This window comes from Aspergillus vadensis, assembly GCF_003184925.1.
Source record: "Aspergillus vadensis CBS 113365 unplaced genomic scaffold BO88scaffold_17, whole genome shotgun sequence".
In the NCBI taxonomy this organism is placed as follows: Eukaryota; Fungi; Ascomycota; class Eurotiomycetes; order Eurotiales; family Aspergillaceae; genus Aspergillus; species Aspergillus vadensis.
In genome coordinates this window covers 410,355-431,875 of record NW_020292055.1, presented here as the reverse complement: position 1 = coordinate 431,875, position 21,521 = coordinate 410,355, and the positions used below count along the sequence as shown (strand labels likewise).

At 50.0% G+C, this 21,521-nt stretch overlaps 7 protein-coding genes across 7 annotated transcripts; 4 read left to right on the top strand and 3 right to left on the bottom strand.

Moving 5' to 3' along the window:
• Positions 1-891: 891 nt before the first annotated feature.
• On the top strand, positions 892-3,860 carry BO88DRAFT_445052 (purine and uridine phosphorylase; the record flags this gene model as incomplete). The annotated part of the gene is made up of 1 exon (XM_025710166.1): positions 892-3,860. The coding sequence occupies exon 1, from the start codon at positions 981-983 to the stop codon at positions 3,858-3,860; it is 2,880 nt and encodes a 959-aa protein (XP_025561149.1). The 5' UTR covers positions 892-980.
• Positions 3,861-3,972: 112 nt separating this feature from the next.
• BO88DRAFT_391848 (cytochrome B2) lies at positions 3,973-5,768 on the bottom strand (the record flags this gene model as incomplete). Its single annotated transcript, XM_025705025.1, has 5 exons — positions 3,973-4,209; positions 4,262-4,497; positions 4,568-5,004; positions 5,084-5,580; positions 5,636-5,768. The coding sequence occupies 5 exons, from the start codon at positions 5,766-5,768 to the stop codon at positions 4,052-4,054; spliced, it is 1,461 nt and encodes a 486-aa protein (XP_025561148.1). The 3' UTR covers positions 3,973-4,051.
• Positions 5,769-6,668: 900 nt separating this feature from the next.
• Positions 6,669-8,776, bottom strand: BO88DRAFT_368941 (phenol 2-monooxygenase; the record flags this gene model as incomplete). Its single annotated transcript, XM_025704126.1, has 3 exons — positions 8,003-8,776; positions 7,646-7,933; positions 6,669-7,595 (listed from the first exon to the last, which is right to left on the bottom strand). The coding sequence occupies exons 1-3, from the start codon at positions 8,678-8,680 to the stop codon at positions 6,669-6,671; spliced, it is 1,893 nt and encodes a 630-aa protein (XP_025561147.1). The 5' UTR covers positions 8,681-8,776.
• A 1,006-nt stretch (positions 8,777-9,782) lies between these two features.
• Positions 9,783-11,499, top strand: BO88DRAFT_406242 (4-hydroxyphenylpyruvate dioxygenase family protein). Its single transcript, XM_025707107.1, has 3 exons — positions 9,783-10,684; positions 10,759-10,923; positions 10,990-11,499. The coding sequence occupies exons 1-3, from the start codon at positions 10,005-10,007 to the stop codon at positions 11,372-11,374; spliced, it is 1,230 nt and encodes a 409-aa protein (XP_025561146.1). The 5' UTR covers positions 9,783-10,004; the 3' UTR covers positions 11,375-11,499.
• Positions 11,500-11,841: 342 nt separating this feature from the next.
• On the top strand, positions 11,842-13,432 carry BO88DRAFT_368937 (MOSC domain protein). The gene is made up of 2 exons (XM_025704125.1): positions 11,842-13,226; positions 13,287-13,432. Exons 1-2 carry the CDS (start codon positions 11,909-11,911, stop codon positions 13,385-13,387), a joined length of 1,419 nt encoding a protein of 472 aa, XP_025561145.1. The 5' UTR covers positions 11,842-11,908; the 3' UTR covers positions 13,388-13,432.
• Positions 13,433-13,777: 345 nt separating this feature from the next.
• On the top strand, positions 13,778-16,622 carry BO88DRAFT_465832 (ankyrin; the record flags this gene model as incomplete). The annotated part of the gene is made up of 7 exons (XM_025711434.1): positions 13,778-14,267; positions 14,322-14,416; positions 14,463-14,633; positions 14,688-14,712; positions 14,791-15,378; positions 15,433-15,622; positions 15,680-16,622. Coding segments are annotated over exons 1-7 (2,437 nt in total), but the record flags the coding sequence as incomplete, so codon positions are not given.
• Positions 16,623-19,234: 2,612 nt separating this feature from the next.
• On the bottom strand, positions 19,235-21,341 carry BO88DRAFT_445046 (MFS general substrate transporter). The gene is made up of 5 exons (XM_025710165.1): positions 20,978-21,341; positions 20,660-20,905; positions 19,752-20,597; positions 19,501-19,674; positions 19,235-19,441 (listed from the first exon to the last, which is right to left on the bottom strand). The coding sequence occupies exons 1-5, from the start codon at positions 21,066-21,068 to the stop codon at positions 19,395-19,397; spliced, it is 1,404 nt and encodes a 467-aa protein (XP_025561143.1). The 5' UTR covers positions 21,069-21,341; the 3' UTR covers positions 19,235-19,394.
• Positions 21,342-21,521: the final 180 nt, after the last annotated feature.

The window sequence follows — 21,521 nt, the reverse complement described above, 5'->3', positions numbered from 1 at the left end:
GGTTTGATTGTGCATGCGATGGGCAATGATTGGTCTTGTCAGATGAGAAGGCGGGGAGCTGAGAATGTCACCGCATGACTTCGATATGATTCTCTGGAGCATATAGGTGACTTGCAGGACAAACTATGGGAGAGAAATCTTTGTTGTAGCTAACTCCTCTCCATTATCCTACTCAATCATATCTGTGCTACGTTAATTTTCCCGTCGGTATACATGAAGAAGACAAAAGGTCAATGCCTAGTGAAACAAAAAGTGCATTACTCTAATACTTTGCAACGCAAATGCCACCTACCTACTGAGTGACTCCATACTTCTATTCTGTCTCATGTATCCTAGGATGCCCTAGTATCAGGCGACTTTGATACCCCGTCCCAGTCGATACGAACCGATCAAAGAACAATTGAAGCACCCTGAGAAGCTTTACGCGACTTGGAGGCTGGTTTTCACGATTGACTCGGCGCCTCCTTGTGTGACCCTTTGAGCGGATAATTATAGCTGAGACTGGCTGGTGGCCGATGCACTTTGTGTTCCAGCCAAGGGTCCGAAGTCTGAAATGGCGTCACAACAGACTCGGAATGGCAAGTCTTAAAGTGCAGAAAATTGAGCGAACCGCTTTTCAATTGACGAACTTTGGTCAGCTACCCGCTATTTCTCTTGGTACTTTCCCTCCTATTCGCTCATAATCCGAGGAGACATTTGTTGAGATGCTGCCGAACCATCTTGTCTCTCTGATTGGTGCTATAGAAGATTCCGCGCCGATCTCGTTCGGCTGACAGCTTAGTTCATGAAAAGGTGGACCCTCAATGCGCTAAATCGCCGCTCAGCATCCCCTGCCCCTCGATACAATCAACAATGGATCTATCTGCTTCCCTGCATCTATCATCCAAGAACCCCACACATTATCGGCCTACAAGCTTGAATAATATTTGATACACCCCCTTCGCAGGAATTAATCTATTATTTACCCCTATGCTGAGGATATGACTGTGGTGACCCGTCCTCCTCCCGATCGTCATGGTTTCAAGATCGCCATTGTCTGTGCTCTTCCCCGGGAAGCAGATGCAGTGATCGCGCTTCTTGACCATCACTGGGAGGATACCGAAGAGGTATACAGCAAAGTTCCTGGTGATCCCAATGCCTACACTACTGGTGTTATGGGCACGCACAATGTGGTGGTCGCGCATATGCCGCATACGGGCAAGGTCAGTGCGGCTGGGGTAGCTATGGGTTTGCGCACTACCTTTCCCAGTATTGATCTCGCTCTGCTTGTAGGAATCTGTGGTGGCGTTCCATCGGATCCAAACCGACAACGGGATATCTTCCTTGGAGACGTGATCTTCAGTCAAGCAATGGCGGAGTACGATTCTGGGCGACAGTATCAAAGTGGCAAGCAAGCCGATGGTGAGGAGGTTGGAGGTGGCATACCTTCCTTGTCTATCCAATCTATCTTGCGAAAACTGGAGACCGATCGCCATCTACAACACCTCGAGGAAGAAGCAAAGATCTGGCTTCAGACCCTGCAGCACCGACCAAAATACCAGTACCCTGGTCGTGAGTCCGACCGGCTCTTCCAACCATCATATCTTCATCGTCACCGTGAACCATCCACTTGTGGCGAGTGCTCTGACGAGAATGTATGCGCTGATGCATTCAAGGCTTCCTGTAGTGACTTGGGATGCGATGAGGATAACATAGTGCGTAGGGAAAGGACTGTTATGTGTCCGCAAACCCCAGACGGTTCAGAACGAACCGAAACAGGGCCATGGCCAGCTATTCACGTGGGTCGCATGGGCTTAAGCAGTGCCGCCATGGAGTCTGGTAAGCAGCGTGACGAACTTGCTCAGCGCGAAGGCATCATTGGTCTGGAAATAGAAGGCGCCGGCGTCTGTAGCTTATTTCCCAGCTTGGTCATCAAGGGAGTGTGTGACTATGCAGATTCACACAGAAACGAGGATTGGCAGGATTACGCAGCAGCCACGGCAGCTGCGTGCACAAAGGCCTTCTTACAGCATTGGGCAACAGATGCCATGAGTACAATCGTCGAGTTGGGTGATATTATGACCATGGTACAATCTGGGGACCTTCTGCAGGACCAGGGCAAGCCAGCCGCTGCTGCTGTTGTGTTTCGGAAAGCTCTAAAACGGATGCAAGATTCCGAGGCGACAGGTTCTCTCATGGAGATTGACATTATTATGGGATTGACACAAGCCTTGGTCACCCTAAACCGACATGCTGAAGCTGAGCCTCTCCTAGTTCAGTTGGTCAAGTCTTGCATCCGACAAGTGGGTGATCAAGAGTCAACCCTCGCCGCGATGAGGAATCTGGCCGAGTTTTATGAGGAATGGGATATGTGCCTGGCGGCGCAGCCTCTTCGGACAAAGGTCGCACAAATAAACCAACGCCGACTAGGCCGTGGGAGTGTACCCGCTTGTCTAAGCCAGTACGAAGTCGGATTGAATCTCATCCGGCAAGGACGACATGCTGAAGCAAGGCCAAGCCTGTACACTAATCTCGAGTACCCTTTGGAGGCTGAGGATGTGAGCCACAAGGGCAACCTGGATCGCATGGTGAATATCGCAGGTAGACTTGCTGACTGCGGGATTGATCGGTGCGAATATCTCCACGTGGCAGAGCACATGGCACGCGATGCGGTGCGGCTGGTCAGACCACGAATCGAGATGCTACCGTATGTAGCTCTATCAGCCTTCCGGATACTTGGCTTCGTGTACAGACTGCTTGGAAAGGCTGCTGAGGCAGAAGAACAATATCTGGAGGCGCTGACTATTGTCAACGGGCGCAGCCAGATGGAGTGGCTGGAATCAGATATGATGGTCAGGTGTTCCTCAGTTTCTCTCGAGCAGGGGCGATATTCTCCCGCCTTGAGCATGGCTTCCGAGGCGCTAGGGAAGGTTCAGAGGCAGGAAGAGCCTCTTGAAGACACTTTGGCACGCTGCCGTACGAATCTTGCTTTGGCCTGTATAAACATGGGGCAATACCGCTCGGCAGGATCGCTTGTGGTTGACATTCTGAGCAAGGCGTATGAGGATGCGTGGGACATTGGGAAGTCCACTGTTTCCTCCCTCCTTGGAACAGTATCCATCATTGAAGATGTTGCCACTGTATTGAGCAGAGCAGGGTGTTGGCAACAATCTCAACACATTTACGAAAATACGCATTCGATCTTAGCTCAGTTGCTAGGGACGATGGACATGCGCACACTGCGGACCTCCTTGCGCCTCCGAGATACGCTTAGCTTACAGGGCAATTTTATGGATGCCTTGGTCCTCAGTCTTGAGTGTAAAGACCGCTACTTGCAGCGAGTGCGACAGGATACCGTGCCCGAGCGGATGATGATGGCTCAATTGGACATTGGGCTTGCTCGGGCATACGAGGGACTGGGGGACCATACGACGGCAGAAGCACTTGCACGCCAGGCGTTGAAGACGATTACCGAGAGTACTGACGAGAATAGTCCAGAATCACTCCGTGCAATGGCTATTCTGGGTAGCATCCTTGTATCGCAGGGCGGACCCAAGTTGATGAAGGGTAGTGCTATGCAGCGTCGTGTTGTGGAGACATGGGCTACATTGACAGAAGAGAATTCTTTACCAACACTCGAGGCCATAGAGGCGGTCGCTCGGACGTGTGAGATTCAAGGGGATAAGGAGCAGCTCAAGGTTTGGAGGGAAAGAGCCTCGTCGGTGAAAGAGACATTCGAGGAGAGTTTGAGTGAGGAGGAAGAGGACAGGATTGAGTATTTGGTAGGACAGGTATTTGAAAAGTGGGCCGAGAATGGCGAGAAGGTTATCCAAGAGATCGATCGACGGAGGACGAAGGTATTCACGATGATGTTGCCATAGATCAAATACTATGTATATTTAGCTTAGTTGCCTGTTATGGACGATGCCACATCACTTGTATTTATCCTAAAATGTTATAGGATTGCTGTCTATATACCCTGCGATAATTTGCAACATACTTTCTCATCCGAGACCCCGGGGGCGCCAGATATAATGATGGTTTCTATCGTTATTGATATTCTATTACCAATTTATATCTTCGCACGAGGCACCTCAATTACATCAGTAATCCCCACATCTCGCACGACCAAATGATCAAGATCCTGCGTATTAACCAAGGCCGAATTCGCCTGCGAAAGATCTGTAATTCCAACTAATTTCATGGCAGTCTCGAGCTCAGCTTGCAAAACTTCACAATGTCAGTACTACCATGCAGAATATAGAGTATAGATCTGACCCACTATCAACAAGATGCTTCGGGCCGTCCTCCCCATAGGCGAGAGAATACAGAAACGGCCTGCCGATAAGCACCGCCTTCGCTCCCAGACAAAGTGCCTTGAGTATATCAGTGCCACGACGGATTCCTCCATCGATATAGACTTCCAGTTGACTGAAGATAGAAGGAAGATGGCGTCGCAACTCGAGTAACGTTAGCAGTCCGGGCGGGGAAGTGTCGAGGTTGCGGCCGCCGTGGTTGCTTTGTACCCGTTAGTCCGTCATTGAACTCATTTCTGTATTCAAATAGAATAGGATAATAACTGACTAACCTCAAAATAATCCCACTGACACCAACTTCCACCGCCATCTGCGCATCCTCCACAGACTGTAACCCCTTGATGACGATCTTTCCGGGCCAATGTTTCTTCACCCAGCTGAGATCCTCCCAGCAAAATGAGCTATCGATAAACGACCCGGTTGTTCGGGTGAGTCCGCTTCCTGCTTCGTCATTCTTCGATCTTGTGCCTGTCATTGGCATTGATATCATCTCTTGTGCTTTGACTTTCTCGTCCGCTTCCCGTTTGCCCGCTACGGGCGCATCGATCGTCACGAATAGGGTGCGGATACCCAGCTTCCATACTCTGCGGAGAAGGGACTCGGAGGCTGTTCGGTCTTTGGCGACGTATAACTGGAAGAAAAAGACGGTAGAGGGGGATTGGATGTCGGATGTTATGTCTTCGATTGAAATGGAGGCTGTGATTGGTATCTGTCCTCTCGTGTCAGCATGTGGCAATATAAATTCAGACAGATACCATAAGAGAAGGGGAGAGATAGGAACAACATACACAATGAAAGATACCCCTACTAGCAGCAGCCCTAGCTAATCCCTTCTCGCCGATAGGATTCGCTAGACTTGCCAAAGCCACTGGCGCAACGATGACAGGCAAAGCGCAGTCAACACCCTGGACTGTACATTTGGTGCTTATGTCGCGCACATTGCGTAGTAATCGGGGCCGAAACCAGATGCGGTTGTAGAGCGATCGGTTCGCGTTATCGGATACCAGGTCTGTGGCGGCGGACGAGTAGAACGTCCACGCCTTTTTCGAGAAGGTGTCTTGCGCAACGCTTTCGAAGTCGTGGGCGCTTAGTATGGTGCTTAGAGGTGACTTGTTGGGTGGAGGAGCTGCCTCTCGAACAGAGTTGTTGTGGGGTTTCGTGGGGGAAGAAGATTGATCGAGGTGGCCGATGAGTTTGTCTGTAGTGAGGGTTTTGGATATAAGGTCGGGAGTGTGGACTTCGTTGTAGGCCTGGGAGGCATCCTGGCCTGCGTAGCGGAGGATGGCTGGGTTCGAATCATTAGCTTATAGGGTATCATGCATGATGTTGTTGATACTCACCGCCACTGCCACCTGGGTGTTCTGGGGCGAATTCAGTTACATCCCATATTTCATCATTGATCACGACCCAGCAATCACTGGCACTGCAATGTTGGGCAACTTCAGCCGCAGATATGCGCTTAGGGTCAGCCATCCGTAATTGGCAAGGAGAGCAGGGATGGTGGTGGGGACTGGGGAAAGCTCTGAGGGAGGGAGACTTTGCCTCATCTTATGAAGACAAGCCACTTATTCCCATGCAGCAGTGGTCACCTGCCATTCCTCCCCCGCTGAATCCCCCGAGCGCATTCTTCAGTTTTACGACTTGCGCATATTCCGTCATTTTCCAACAGCTCACCTGTGATCTATACCCTCGAGATCGGTGAGCACCGTCAATGCATCTAGTTTAGGGCCACGCATGATGACCACGTCCTCCGAGCCACATATCCGATCGCCGATCTTATCGCCACGTAGATCATAAGAACTAACAATATCTACTAGATGCGCATGCGTGACTAGCGATGATCGTCATTCGCGCATGCAACTTGCCACTTGTTTAGACTTTCAACAGGGTTATTTCGGGCTTTGCATATCATCTCATTGTCCTCCGTGATATATACAGTGACGCTCTAGTAGCCAATAGCATATAAATGTGGAGGAGATAACCTAAGAAAGATCGTGGATCCTTGCAAATGGTTGCAGGGCTCTCTTCGGACTTCCTACACTTTTCTGGTTGGTTTGCCCTCGGTAACCGGTGATTCTTCTCAGCTGAGGCTGTGGATTGACCTTCTGGAGAGTGATTCATTTATTCATCACTTCATGCTACGGGGCAGGCACTATGTAATATTGTTGCAACGGTATCTTGCATCTCCTGTATTCGTTACCTTCATCAGCTCTTAGCCGATTCGTCACTGATACTTTGTAGGTCTGTTGCGCAGATCTCCTGGCATTTACAGATCAGTCTGGGAGGAGGTTATGATGTAATGAATAGTTAACTAAACGGGTACTCTACATAGACCGCTTATTCTAGGTTGTTTTCCATGATGTATGGCCTTGTCTACAACCTTGCCGACACAGTATCGTGCTCATTTCCTGGCACGATCGCCTCGAAATATCTATTAAAAGTCGAGGCAGTCGTTCTCCCCTCACTTAGATCAAGGATACATCCCACATACCCATCGGGACGCACGACGACGATACCACCCTTTTCTGCGTCGAAGCCCATTTTGACATGAGCGTTGCCTTCTGTAGCTTCACCTCTCTGCGACAATTTGCGATTATCCGCGTAAATGTGGTACCTATAGCAGGCAAAATAGTCCGGAAGACATTCCTGGATTTCAATCGTCGATCGCGGTGCGTGGAAAACCAGCGAAAAGGTGAAGAATGTGGAGTGAGGGTTATGTCGTCCTTCATACGAAGTATCAACGTTCCGCTGATATCGGCGAAATATGCTGCTCTTGGCCTGTAGATTTTCGGCGAGATCGAAAATCGCCTTTGAGGTAATTGCAGGTTTTCCCGCAAAGATGTAAATGCGATAGCTACCGTTAAAGGGGATCTCCTGCTCCAGGTAGACGGGACGGGCATCGATGACTCTTGTAACAGTTGCGGTGGGAAAGCTGCGACCAGGACGCAGAGCGGTCGAGTTAGATGGTGTAGAAGTTGAAGGCCAAGTTAAACTATTAACGGGATACTCGACCCCGTAGCCACTCGTCAAGAACGTGTTCTGCTTGAATACCTGGACAAACTCCGAGCTCGGCGCAGCCTTATTCGCGCCAGCGGGCTGGCGAGAACTGAACAAGTTCGCGTATGTCGCATCAAACTCGAGGAGCTTTGCTGCTACAAGCTTACGTTCCCCTTCGTAGGTCTTTAGAAGGGAGCGCCGGAGAAAGCCACATTCGACCAGGTGTAGTTTCCATGCGAGATTGTGTGCATCTAGGAAGCCGTAATTCATTCCCTGGCCGGCTTTGGGCTGTAGGAAAGCGCTCTGTTAGCTTAAAGATTACTTTTATCCTCTGGAGTCTGTCATGTGCTTACACTGTGCGTATGGCATGCATCTCCTCCGATGAAAACTCGCTCATCGAGAGTATATCTTGAGGCGAGCCCTTGTCCGATTCGATATGCAGAGTGCCACTCCACTTTTTCCCACTTCACTTTATACGGAGCAAGAACCTCATTGACTGCCTGCTGGATTTTCGGTACTGTCGCGAACGTGAGGGGCTCTTGTCCCTTCTCCGGAAACATCTGAGCGTAAATACGGACAACGTTGTTGCCGTGGGGAATTATCATGGCGGACCCTTTGGAGGAATGGACGGTAGATTTGATCTAGTAAGTTGTATTGCGGTTAGTGGGTTCAAGGAGCCAAAGCTTGTCGAAAGAAGAATGGATATGTACCTGAATACCCGGAAAGTCGCTTTTTACCACCCCGTCAATGACACTCCACACATGCATTGTTGGATCTTTCGACAACATCGGCACCCCGAGAAGATCCCTGACCCGGCTTCGCGCCCCATCTGCACCAAATAAATATTTTGTTCGCACAGTTGAACCTTCTCTCCCGTCCACGCTGACGATGTCCACTACCAGTGGGTGATCGGGATACTCTCTGCACGGCTCATTCCTAAACCCTGCAATGGTCCAGGTTCTCTGGATTTCAAGCCCTCGCTCCCTCAAATCATCCAGGAATATTTTCTCGATCCGGCCTTGGTGGAGAATGGTAGAGAACGGATGTCTCGTATCGATGTAATCAGGATAAGTTTTCGCTGTCCCCGTTCGTCGAATCCCCGGCTCGTCCTTGGAAGTGTCCCAGAAGGCAACCTCGTAGATTCGGCCTGGGTTATATGACATGATGCCACGTTTGAGGTCCAGATTCTGCAACACATCGAGAGAACGCGCCTGGATCCCAGCAGCGCGCCCAGTCTTTGTCGGGAAGGGCCGCTGGTCAATTTGTTTAATTTTGTAAGGCCCCAAGCGCAAGAGGCATGTTGACAGCATGAGCCCTACCGGGCCAGCGCCTACAACGACGACATCATAGCATTCGGTCATGACTTGGTGTCCCTTTGTGGTTCTCATTCACGTTTCAAAGCTTTGCCAAATGGGTAGCTTCCGTAGGAGACCCAAGGACATCAAGGGGAATTGGAATCGTCCACCTCCCAGAAGAGAAGCGGTTCTTTGGCTTGCTCTAATGCGGAAAGACACCAAAAAAGCAACAACATGGTACAAGTCATCAGGTAAAATAGTGCGCAAACCTTTGCTTACCATTAACCCCGCCAACATATGTGTGCCACGTGCCCCACGAAAAGCCTCCGATTGAAGCTGCAGCATTGCCACCATGATAGCTCACAGAGTGTGCATGCTAATCTCACCCCAGCCACTAAACCTGCACAAGTGTGACTCGAGATGCAGGACAAACCCGTTGTATGACGCGTCAACCAATTCAGCTGTGATCTGTGATCTACGACCCGAGGAGGGCCGCATTAACCTAATCTACCGCAGTTGACGCCCCGGCACAACATTGATTATCTCTTAAAGCTAATGTTAATGTGGGACGTCTACAATGACACAGCTAGAACCCACCCCCTCATTTTAGGTCTACAATTAACCCCTTCATCTGACCTTGTCAGCTCACCGGCGCCGTATCAAGTAAGTATCGAGCTCAATGATGATATTCGACTTTTCTCGGCAAAAGAAGCCTGCCCTATTCTTTCTCTCCCTTGCTGACGCGAGGGGAAAGCGCTCCGAAACCCTCGGAAAGGGCGTCAGTGGCGCTGAATAACCAATCTCGACATGATCTGAAATAGGTTAAGAAGCAGGGTTCGGGGCAGTGGTAACATCAGTGTCAAATTTTAGCACTACAGTCGGCCAGAGTTCACCGATACATTATGCTACTCTTCTTCCACTTCTTGAGAGATATCCTCTAAGGGAGTCGTACAGCTGGCAATACCGGTTCTTCGTTTCCTATCTTTCGGGCGAGATACAGATCAATCAACATCAAACACAACAATCAGATTACAAAAGGAGGCTTGTGACCTGCCACTGCCATGAAACTGATATATGTGGCAAATTGCCAAGCGCCATTCGATTTGTGTACTAGCTTCTGATTACACAATGCCAAGGAAGATTCGGTGTTTGCTTTTTCTTCAGCCCTTCTACCCTTACCCACAGCCATGCATGATGCATGATGTATGATGCATCAGCTGAGATGTAAGATGGCGAATCTCTTCTATCTACACTGTTTTCCGAGAGATAGCTGGCATTGCATTTTCGACGATGGCTATAAATCTGGTCCAGGACAGTATGCCAGGCTCGATATCCCATGCCGTTGTTGAACTTCGGTGTTCCTGTCAAGTCGCTCGATCACCTCTGTATATATCTTGAATCTTACTATTTGCACAACATGCGTTCCACCGGTGTCGACGGCGAGCCATCCAAGGTCCCGCCCAACTTGGCCGTGATCAAAAGCATCAATCCCAACTACACCGGCTTTGACTACATCTCCTGGTATCTGGGCAATGCCCGTCAAGCTGCCACCTACTTCGTTGCCCACTTCGGCTTCCGGGTTATCGCATACAGCGGACCAGAAACCGGATCGCACCTGACAACCTCCTATGTCGTTGCCAACGGGAACGCTCGCTTCATGCTGACTGCCCCAATAACTGGGCCCCAGAACATCCCCTCCGACAAGGACGTGTCCGAAAAAGATCGCAGTCTGTTGACTGAGATCCAAGCACACTTGATCAAACACGGCGACGGAGTTAAGGATATTGCCTTCCAGGTCGACGACGTCAGAGGCGTGTGGGAGCATGCTATCCAAAACGGGGCAACTTCGATCCAGAAGCCAACTATACTTAGCGATGAGAAGGACGGGGAAGTACTCTGTGCAACAATCAAGACGTATGGAGATACAGCTCATACTCTGATCAATCGGTCGAATTATCGAGGAGTCTTCCTTCCTGGCTTCCGTTCTGTTAATGATATGAATGCTCTAAATGAGCTGCTGCCCAAGGTGGATTTGATCGAAATTGATCATTGCGTCGGGAACCAGCCTTGGGATGGTCTTGACGGGATTGTTAAATAGTAGGCATACCCTTTCCCTTATCTTGTCATTCCAATATCTGCAGAAGAACTTTGCTCACTATTGTGACTGTTAGTTACGAGGATGCTCTGAACTTCCACCGCTATTGGTCTGTGGACGACAAAGATATGTGTTCGGACTATTCGGCCATGCGATCAGTCGTTGTGGCATCTCCGAATAATGTGATCAAAATGCCGATGAACGAGCCAGCCACTGGTCTGAAGAAATCTCAGATCGAAGAGTAAGTCGCAACACCCCACCTTAGAAAGAGTCTTGGCGGTTAATCAATTCTTATGTATCTGTCTAGATTCGTGGACTACTACGGAGGGGCAGGCTGCCAGCACATCGCTTTCCGAACCAACAATATCATTGAAGCCGTGGAAAGCCTTAAAAAGCGCGGCGTTAGCTTTCTTTCAGTCCCTAGCAACTACTATGTCAAGATGCGTGAGAAGCTAGCTATGAAGAACGTCAATATTGCCGAAGACATTACCCTGTTACAGAAATACAACATTCTTATCGACTTCGACGAGGGGGGATATCTTTTGCAGATTTTCACGAAGCACGTGGGTGACCGTCCTACAGTCTTCATGGAAATCATTCAGAGGGAGAACTTTGATGGGTTTGGGGCTGGGAATTTCAAGAGTCTGTTTGAAGCTTTTGAGAGGGAGCAGGCGTTGCGCGGGAACCTTTGAGGTTTTTGAAGCACCCAGATGCTTTTGACGACGTATATCTTCAGAGCAGATAGCATGATTTTTTTGGTCAGATTTATATATGAGATTATGTATCAGATATCGCAGATGTCGCAGATAAGACACATATCCCAGAAATGCCTCCCTCCTTCCAATTTTGTCTTTCCTTCCTCCTTGTGTCTTCAAGGGGATCAAAATAGACTCGTGTAGTCATGGGACGCAGAATTGGGTAAGTAACCGATATATTATCGAACCAGCATTGCATTCTTGGTAGCCTGCGATTGCAGGCAAATCAGGTATATTTCAAGGCAGCTCCAAAGTGCCTGGTAAAGCTTGAACTCAAAGTTCATCCAGAAGACAAGCAGCCTTGGCCATGAGTGGACCCACCATCGGCATCTTCCGACACCGGCGACTGATAATCTGATAATCACTGCCGACGCCATATTCAGGAACAATTTTTCCATTTACACTGTCACCACCTATATCACCAACATCAACCAATTATCGTATCCTTTCACTCCTACATACGCATCATCAATGCTAGACTTACTCTCTAGCGTTCCTGCCACCATTCAACATGGTCTAAACTCTGTTCCTAATATCCTCCTCCTATCCATCACCCTCCCCATCCTCGTCTGCATTCTTATCCTTCTCCCTAACCTCAACCCCACACCCCCGCCCCCAAAAGGCTGCCGCAGACTGGGTCTCTCACCATCGCAGCGCTCCAACTTGCACGATGAATACTCACCCAAGTACACCCACGGTGTGCCCAGCACCGACACAGACCCCGACACCGGGCTACCAGCTTGGCGCATAAAAGCACTGTTCACGTACCCGATCAAGAGTTGCGCCGGGGTGGAGCTGGATACAGCAGATGTGATAGAGACGGGGTTGAAGTATGACCGGCTGTTCTGTTTTGCGGAGTTTTTCCCTTCACAACCTTCCAACGCTACCACCAACACATCAACCACAACACCAAATGAAAAAGAAAAGGAAGCAGAGAGCGGAACCTGGACAGCCCGCACCCTCCGAGACCGTGACTTCCGACAGCTCGCTCTCCTCCGACCAGAGATCTGGATCCCAGATCCGTCATCACCTACATATTCACCTACAAACCCAGAGACACTATCTAATGGCGTGCTACTGGTCCACTACCCCCTCCCACCATCTCGCAACCCCCTAATTACCCTGCTAAGAACCCTGCACATCCTCCCATCCCAATCGTCCTTCACCATCCCCCTCGACCCCCCGCCAAACTCATCAACGCAATTCCCCCTCACCCCCGTCAAGATCTGGAAAGACATCCCCCTCGCACACAACTACTCCCACCTCCTCCCCGCATCCCTGAAAGATCTCCTAACATATGACACCACCCTCCCACCGCACCAACGGAGAAAGCTGTCTCTCTTTCGCGCAAGCCACACCCACAGAAGGGAAATCTACCGCAATGCCCCAAGGAAGCAAGAAATAGGCTTCCAGCCCGTGACTGGCTTCGCAGACGCATATCCCATTCATCTACTCAATATGGCGAGCGTGAGAGATATTGCGGCCAACTGTGCGGATGAGATTCCCGAGTTGAGTGTGAGGCGGTTTAGGGCGAATGTGATTGTTCAGGGGCCGGGGAAGTTTATGGAGGATGGGTGGAAGAGGATCTTTATCGGAGGTTCCTCTGGGGATGGTGTCGAAATCTACACAGCATGCCGCACTATCCGGTGCAAGCTGCCCAATGTGGATCCTGATACCGGGGTACGACATCCCCGGGAGCCGGATAGGACGTTGAAGAAATATAGACGCATAGATGTGGGGGACTTGACGAATGCGTGCTTGGGGATGCAGTGTGTTCCTGCTATCAAAGGTATTGTCTTCCTCCTGTTGCTTTGTTTGTGTAGTTTGGTATAACTAACTGATGGTGTAGAATTCACCTTGCGTGTCAATGATCCTATTACGGTGTTGGAGACAGGCGAGCATTGCTATATCAAGATGTTGGCGCCGGGGGAGGAGGTTGAGGGCGTATAATTACGCATTGTGCTAGTCGTGGAGTTGTGATAATCTTGTAACATTATTGTATTAGTAGATTCTTCTACGTGAAGCTTCAGTTTATATCCTCCTATACGTACTGGCTCTCCCAAAAAGATCGTAGCTTCCCTCTTCTGGGTACCGCCGCTTTATCAAGGGTACTCGGGGTTCTGCTCAGTGAGTGTTCTACACTACGAATAACCTCTCAGCGAATGCTCAAGGCCTGATCAGGGAGCAGTCACATCCTCTCTGATCTACTCATCCGTCCCTGCGTTTGCAGCCTTGTGAGACAATTTCACGTGATGTCCCATGTATGGACTAGTTTATCTCAAATATGGGTCGTGCCCCTCCACTAGCTCGTACTTCAAATGCTATCTTCAAGGCTGTGGCCTCCTGCCGTGGAATGGTGCCTCAAGCAGCCTGGATTCTGATTTGCATGCTCGTGCGCACTTGATATGGCTGAACCAATTGGCCTTGTAGGCACTCTCATCGGCATCGTCCAAGTATGTGGTAAGTTGGTATCGGTATGCTATGACTACCGCATGGGCGTCCGAGATGCGCCCCAAGCTATCTCTCGGATTGTGGACGAGGTCGCCAGTGTTGGGTACATCGCACAGCAACTAGTGAAGGCAGTTGATTCCGACGATGCCTCTTCTTTGCCTTCTTTGCCGTCTTTGCAGGCGATGGATGGGGATGGTTGTACTCTCCGCAGTTGCTTGGTCGAATTGCAGGACCTGAAAGCAAGTTTGAAACTAGGGAAGACCTCCAGTTCGAATCGTGCTCTGGTGTGGCCCTTACAACCTGTAGATGCGGAAAAAGTATTGCAGACCCTTGCGACGACCAAGAGCAAGCTGCAATTGGCATTGGCGGCTGATAATACGTGGGTAGTTTGTGACAGAATATGCAACCGTGGCTTTTCTGACGGTTCGTCTAGCCAGAACATGGAGGTTATAAGCCACACCCGGTCGTTGCCGAGCGTTGAGAAGAAGGTTACTGGACTATCAAATAGTGTGGCTCAATCTGACGAGGGTAAGCTGGGGTTCAGAGTCAATAAGACCGCTAATAACAGTTTTAGGCCGTGAATTAGCTGAACTTCTCAGCCAGCTTGGTGGACGCTGTCAATCAGCCAAGCAAGATGAAGAGTACCAAAAGTGTGCCCCAGCTACTGGTGACTGGCTATTAAATACAGAGCAATACATGAAATGGAAGATCAACCGCAACCATCTCTTGTGGGTCAAGGGAGCCGGTAAGTGGCGCCCTCTGTACTGAGCTTAACCGACTACTGATCACCCTGCTTTAGCTGGATGTGGTAAGACCGTCCTATGGTACGTATGCTTCCTATTGGATCCAGTCGACGAGTGTCTCTGCGCCCATTTGAATTATGGAGGTCTGACAACTAGCAGTTCGAGGATCATTAAAGATCTTCAGGACCACTGTGGTGGGGATCAAAGTAGCAGCCTATGCTATTTCTTCATGGATGCATCGGAAGAAAGAGGAGTCGACATCAACCGCGTGTATGGATCCTTCGTCAGGCAGCTGATTCATCAAGGAGCAACCATTCCTCGCTATCTCCCGAGGCCGTGGAGGAATTATAACAGCCCATCCGACGACCAGCATTCAGTTTCATGGAAGAGGTTACTGAATGACCTTTTATTGCAGTTCGAGCATAACTACATTGTTATCGATGGTCTCGACGAATGCGAAGAATACCTCCAGAATGGAGTTCCCGAGCTTGCGAATTTCGTCACGGAGATGATGGAACAGACCAAAGGACAACAGCATTTGATTGTGTTCAGCCGAAACTTGGAGCAACTTCGACCCGCTTTCGAAGGCCTCAAGATCTCCACCGTTACAATTGATGACTCAACAGTGAATGTTGATATGCAGACAGCACTACGACACCAGTTCTCGCGTCAGGGCAAACTTGCCCGGTGGCCAATATCGTTGAAGAAGATGATTGAAGAGAGCCTGCTGGCCCAAGCCAATGGCTCGTGCGTATCCAGCCTTGACCTACAGAACTGTTGAGTGGCTGACATCTTTTGCAGATTTCGTTGGATGGACTGCCAACTGCAGACACTGCGACGGTGTGCCACACCACAGGCGGTACAAAAAGCTCTCAGAGACCTACCAAAGTCATTAGACGAACACTACACCATGACAATCGACAGAATTGATGAGAGCAACCGCATTGCCGTGAAGAACCTTCTACGCTGGGTAGCCTTTGCTCTTCGGCCAGTGAGTAGTCATCACGATAGGAAATCAAGAATCATTCCCGCTCTGACGCATTTGCAGCTATCTCTGCATGAGATCACAAGCGCCATAGCTATCAATGTTGATAATGGAGACATTCCTTTCTGTGACGAAAACTTAGAGCCTCTCGACCCAGAAAGCTTCATTGATTCCTGCTCCAGTCTTGTCTCGACTTATTACCTTGGGGACGAACCGAGTGGCACCCAGTGTGTATATGTCAAGCTAGCCCATTTCACCGTTCGAGAGTTCCTCACTTCTGCCGCAATCTTACGAGACTCATGCTCCGACTTCTTCATGGATGCGAGATTGTGCCATGCGGTCCTGGCTAACTGTAGCCTTGCGTACTTTCACCATGCGGTTCAGTCTGCCGCCGGCGACCCCTGGACTTATCCCCTGGCATGCTATGCAGGGCACTTTTGGAACGAGCATAAAGATCGTTCTCAAGGCGCTTGGCAATACCTTGAACTAGAGACTATCTTACTGGATCTCTTTAACGACAATGGGCCCTATTTTGGGCTAGTATGGAGCAAAGTGGCAAAGGTTGACCGACCGTGGCTGCGGGATGAACCGAGCGACACCAATGACTATACAGCATTATATAACTCTTCCTACTGTGGTCTGACACGAGTGGTAAAAGCAATTCTAAACAAGGGTGCGTCGCCAAATGTCTCCGGCGGGTTGTACCACCGTCCATTACAAGCAGCCGCATTCATGGGCCACCTGGAAATAGTCCAGTCGCTGATAGAGGCAAAGGCCGAAGTCAATGCAAAAGGGGGTGCACTAAGTACGGCGCTTGGTGCAGCAGCTGCTCAAGGTCATTCAGATGTCGCCATCACGCTGCTAGAAGCTGGTGCCAATGTCAACTTCCCGAATCCACGGACTTTTGGCGGCCAAAGGTCGGATCCTCTATTTCTCGCTGTCGCGAGAGGCCATCTACCTGTCTGTGAGACTCTGCTCAATTACGGCGCTGAGGACTACCACGACATGAAAGGGCACCCTGCATCCGCCCTAGTGACTGCAGTTTGTAGTGGTCGCCTTGATATTGTGAAGGCATTGCTAAGGTGCGAGCGCATCACGAATGCAAGGAGCATGAAGCACAGAACCACAGCAGTCATTAGGCCCGTCCAATGTGGCATCACTGCCGCCCAGTATCAGGCCGCGGCTGGCGGCCACGTCGACATATTACGCGAGCTGATAGCCTATGAAATTACACCAGACGAAGCATTGAGATACGCAGCTCGTGCAGGTGACGAGACGCTCGTGCGACAGTATCTAGACGAGGGTCTCAACGTCGATAGCCACGCGGAAGTCTCAGATCACCCAATAGCTCTGCAGTCGGCGATAAAAGGCGGCCATACTGCGATTGTGCATGAGCTGCTATCACGCGGAGCAGATCCCAACCTGGAGTCAAGCTTTTCGACGCCTTTGAGAACTGCGGTGGACGCGGGGAGTTTCGAACTCGCTCAGGTCTTGATCAATGCAGGCGCAAGAGTGGATTCTCACCGGGCTCTACAAAGCGCTCTATCTCAGAAGAGAAAAGATCTTGTTGATCTCCTCCTGCAGAACGGAGCAGATACACACCGAAGCTTACGAGATGCTGTTCGGAGTGCCGATCTTTGGGCTTTCCAATTGCTTATCGATAGAGGAGCGAATATTCATCGCCAAGAGCCAGATGATGAGACATCCATATTGGGAACGGCCGCATGGGGTGGTTCAGTCTCAATGTTAACATATCTACTCGACAACGGACTGCAGGATCAGCTCAATCCGGGGCCTGAAGACACCCCGCCGCTACTTGATGCTGTTGCCGCCACTCGGCCACTCATTGTGGAGCTGCTGATCCAGCGTGGAGCTGATGTTAATGCCTACCCCAAGGCAGCCGACGAGTGTCGTTTCACGGGAACCTACACTTTATATGACGGTCATCGCCGCTGGCCACCTGAATCAATATGTGAAACGGCACTGACACTAGCAGTCAAGGCAAACAATCGAGATATGGCTGAACTCCTGATGCGACATGGCCCGATGGTCACACCGAGTTCACCCGACACCGTCGGCACACCTCTTTTGTACGCGGTAAGAGATCAAAATACTGAACTTATCAGTACACTGCTAGAGAGAGGTGCCGATCCAAACCAGAGAGGCACAATCGTAGAGGAGGGAAAGCCATCATTTCCCCTCCTCATTGCAGCGGAGAATGGTAACCCCGAAATTATCGACTTGCTCTTGAAGGCGGGTTCAAAATTAGATGATCAGGACTCGGAAGGCTTCAGTGCTTTGCATACTGCGGCTGCCTGTGGCACGTCGGATGGGCTCAGGTCACTTCTCCACAAACACGGTGCGAACATGAATGCGAGACTCTTGAACGGCAGTCTACCAATCCATTCAGCTGCATCGAGGGGCACCCCAGAGAACCTTGGAATATTACTCGAAGCTGGAGCGGAGATCAACGCCATGGACGACAATGGTCGCACACCCCTGCATTGGGCAGCAGCTAATGGCAACTGGGAGACGATCGAAGCTCTCCTGAACCGGGGAGCCCTGGCAAATATTAAATCTCAGGACGAAGGAGCCAATACCCCGGTGGACATGGCTTGTTTTGCAAGGGATGAAGCCATATCGGATTGTAGGCCCTTCTCGGAGGACTGGGACGATGAGAGGATAGAGAGGCTATTGCAGAGACTGAAAGAAGCGTCGGATTGAGTGAGGACTTGATTATCCGGTGAGTTGATGATAACTCAACGAGACTAAAACGCCCTTCGAACTACCCAGGAAATCAACTCAATATCTTGTTCTAGCTGTGTATAATATCGTAACGGCAAATACAGCTTGCGATATGCGGTCTGCTAATTGCTACTCCCACCCGGATACTAGGATATATTTGAAGCATACCCTTAAACGTTTTTCTAGTGTGAATATTTACAGCAACATCCACTCCTATATAATCACTGCCTTGGAACCGATTTTTTCGTGGTTATTGGAGATTATCGGACCCGTGTTGAAAGGAGTTTCTCGAATCCTCGGCGTGTCAGCGGAAGTACGTCTGTCAATGCGCCACAGTTTAAGGATTAACTGGCGGATGGAAGTACGAAGCAGGGAAGAAGTGATAGTTGTAGGTAAGGTCTACTACAACAGTCAGGGTAACAACGAAATAAAAAAAAAAAAAAAAGAAAATTACATACAACAGAAGGGATTCGCTGGTGGTCACCCACCCAACTACTAACCTCCCGGCGTGTGGCTTGAGTACGGCTGAGCGGACGGGAAGCCCTATTTTCCACACCCTGTGGTCGTATGTGCTAGATGAAAAGGAAGGGCATAATATATTCACAGATAGTACCAATAAAAATAAGTAAGTTATGTTGGATAACAGTGAGGAGAGTTTTAAGGTGTGGTTGGAACCGAGGGTTTGTTGTATAAGCATGATCGCTGTCAGCCCTAGGAGACTGGTTCAGTGGAAAAGTTTCCACACATGCATCACTCAATTACAGACTTGTATTTGCACGCATCCCACAAAAGTATTAGAGACAATTGACGCAATCTTTAGTAGATTTCTAGCACTAGGTGAGAGGGTAAAAGGGTATCATCAATAGTTATCTCCTTCGTGATGTTGGAATAATTCTTCAATAGTTGTATTAGTAGTGTTCTGCTCGAACTTCAGTATCAATTGTTCTGGACATGCATATCATACCAACGGCAAATACAGTTGGCATACGCTCTACTAACTGTTGCTCCTACCCAAATACCAGGCACATCTCAATCAGCAGAACATAAATGTCACCAGCGCCACTCCCATGCAGGCAGCACCTGGAGTACACATAATTAGTCCCTGCACATATAAATAATATCTTCAAGGCAAGACCTACCCAGAGCAATATTCATATAAAAGTATCCTGCACTCTCAAACAGGAACCCAGTGACGACCGGGCCCAGCATCAAACCAACATTAAACGAAATAGACACCAGCGCGAAGCACCTCGCGCGCCCACCATTGGGCCCAAACAAGGTGGGGGTATCTTTCTCAACTTCCTCTAGGAGGACTAATCATCGTCAGCATTCAACAAGCAAATTGCGTCTCACACTTATTATACATAACCATCGGAATGAGTGGACTTACACCTCATATGAAACGACCCAGCACCTTGAACCGACGACATCACTAACCCGATACCACATATACATACAATAAAAGCGACTTCTGCATCTGTCCGACTGCCACTAGCCTGGGAAATGTCCCTACCAGGTACGCCTAAGTAACACATCAACGGGCATAGAAGAGCCCAACCGACTGCCGTTGGGTATCGTGTACCGACGCGATCTCGGAGGTGGCCAAATAAGGGAGGCAAAAAGATGACAGGGACTTGGAGGGCAAAAAATATCGCCCCGACTGACGATGGGCCCCAGTTAAATGTATCTCGAAGATACACGGGTAGAGTGGCGTTGAATGCTGCCCGGACTGCAGCTTGGGACATTGTGTTCAGAACGGCTGCCCACATTCCTGCGTCTTGGAGCATTACAGTGTAGTAATTGCGATATTCTGTGGTTGCAGTGCTGTCGGGCTCCGCTTTCGTATTGGTGTCTTGGTCGAATGAAGCTGATTGTGGTAGGAAGGGGGACGCTTCGGGGACATTTTGACATAGCTTGCTGCGGTTGGCAAGTCTGGTTGAAGACTGCGTATCAAGTAGAAAATGGTCTGGCTGAATCATGACAAAACGCGCAATCATGTCAAGGATCAACAGAGCCATCGGCAGACACCAAGCTGGCCAGTATCCGAACCAGCCTAACAAAACGCCCCCGAACATCGGTCCGCTGACCGTTCCCAACGTTGAAAAAGACATGCTCAGTCCCAACATTGCCCCAGCTCGTGCACTACCTGCGATCTCGGTGAGCATGGTCGTGCACGCAAGCCATGCAGCCGAGGCAGCAACTGCCTGTAGAATCCTGCCCAGGTATAGCACCCATGCTGGGTCATTAACTCTATTAGCGTTCAGAGCGGGAACGATGTATGGCTAGGGTGACGGGTACATGTGGTGGTTATTGCAAACAGGGCAGTTCCAGCCAGACAGAGCACCAGGGCCGAATAAAGCGGGATTTTCTGGTTCGAGATCGTATCGAATAAAGTCGCGCAAGAGGGGGCAGCGAGAATTGACGCCAGGCCGTGTAGACTGAGCAGGCTGTTGATGGTGGCAGTGGTTTGGGAGGGATCGTTGTGCAGACGCTCTTCTAGCATATACGGAAGCATCGGGACGGGGAAACCGGCTAGAAGCGATTCTGCTCACTGGCGTGGTTAGTGGATGTGAGACAGTTGTCGGCGGGAGGAGGCAGGTATGTGTGTGTTCGTACCAGTAAACATGGCCAGGCACGCGGTGGCGATGATGAACTGGCTCGAAGATCTCCATCGCCGGGTGGTTGAGAGTTTTGTGGATGCATCCATATTGCCGGTATAGGTTTTGGCAGGCTGCTGTTAGTTCAAGACATCCTGTCTCTTTTGAAGAGATGAACGATACATGGAGGTTACGTTGATCGAGTTGATTCAGGGTGGGTGCGCGCCACAATCCACGCAGAGGAATGCAGGGCACCCATGATCAATGTGCCCTGCGATGATCGGCAGGCGCAGGAACAACATCGCGCGTGAGATCTCCCAAAGACAGGAGGGGGTCGGGGTATCTATTTGTGATCGGCCTGGCCAATTTAAATGCAATTCTTCCGGTCCATGGGCGGGGAAGACAGTGTTTGTTATCTTTTCCAAATTCGGATTGTTTCAAATTTCTGTCCAGATTCGGCTAAGTCCGTGTCTGCTCATTGACTAGCATCCCAGCTGGAAAGCAAGCACCAATCATGTTGAGCGGGAATGCTGTGCTGCAACTTGAATACCACGTGGACACTG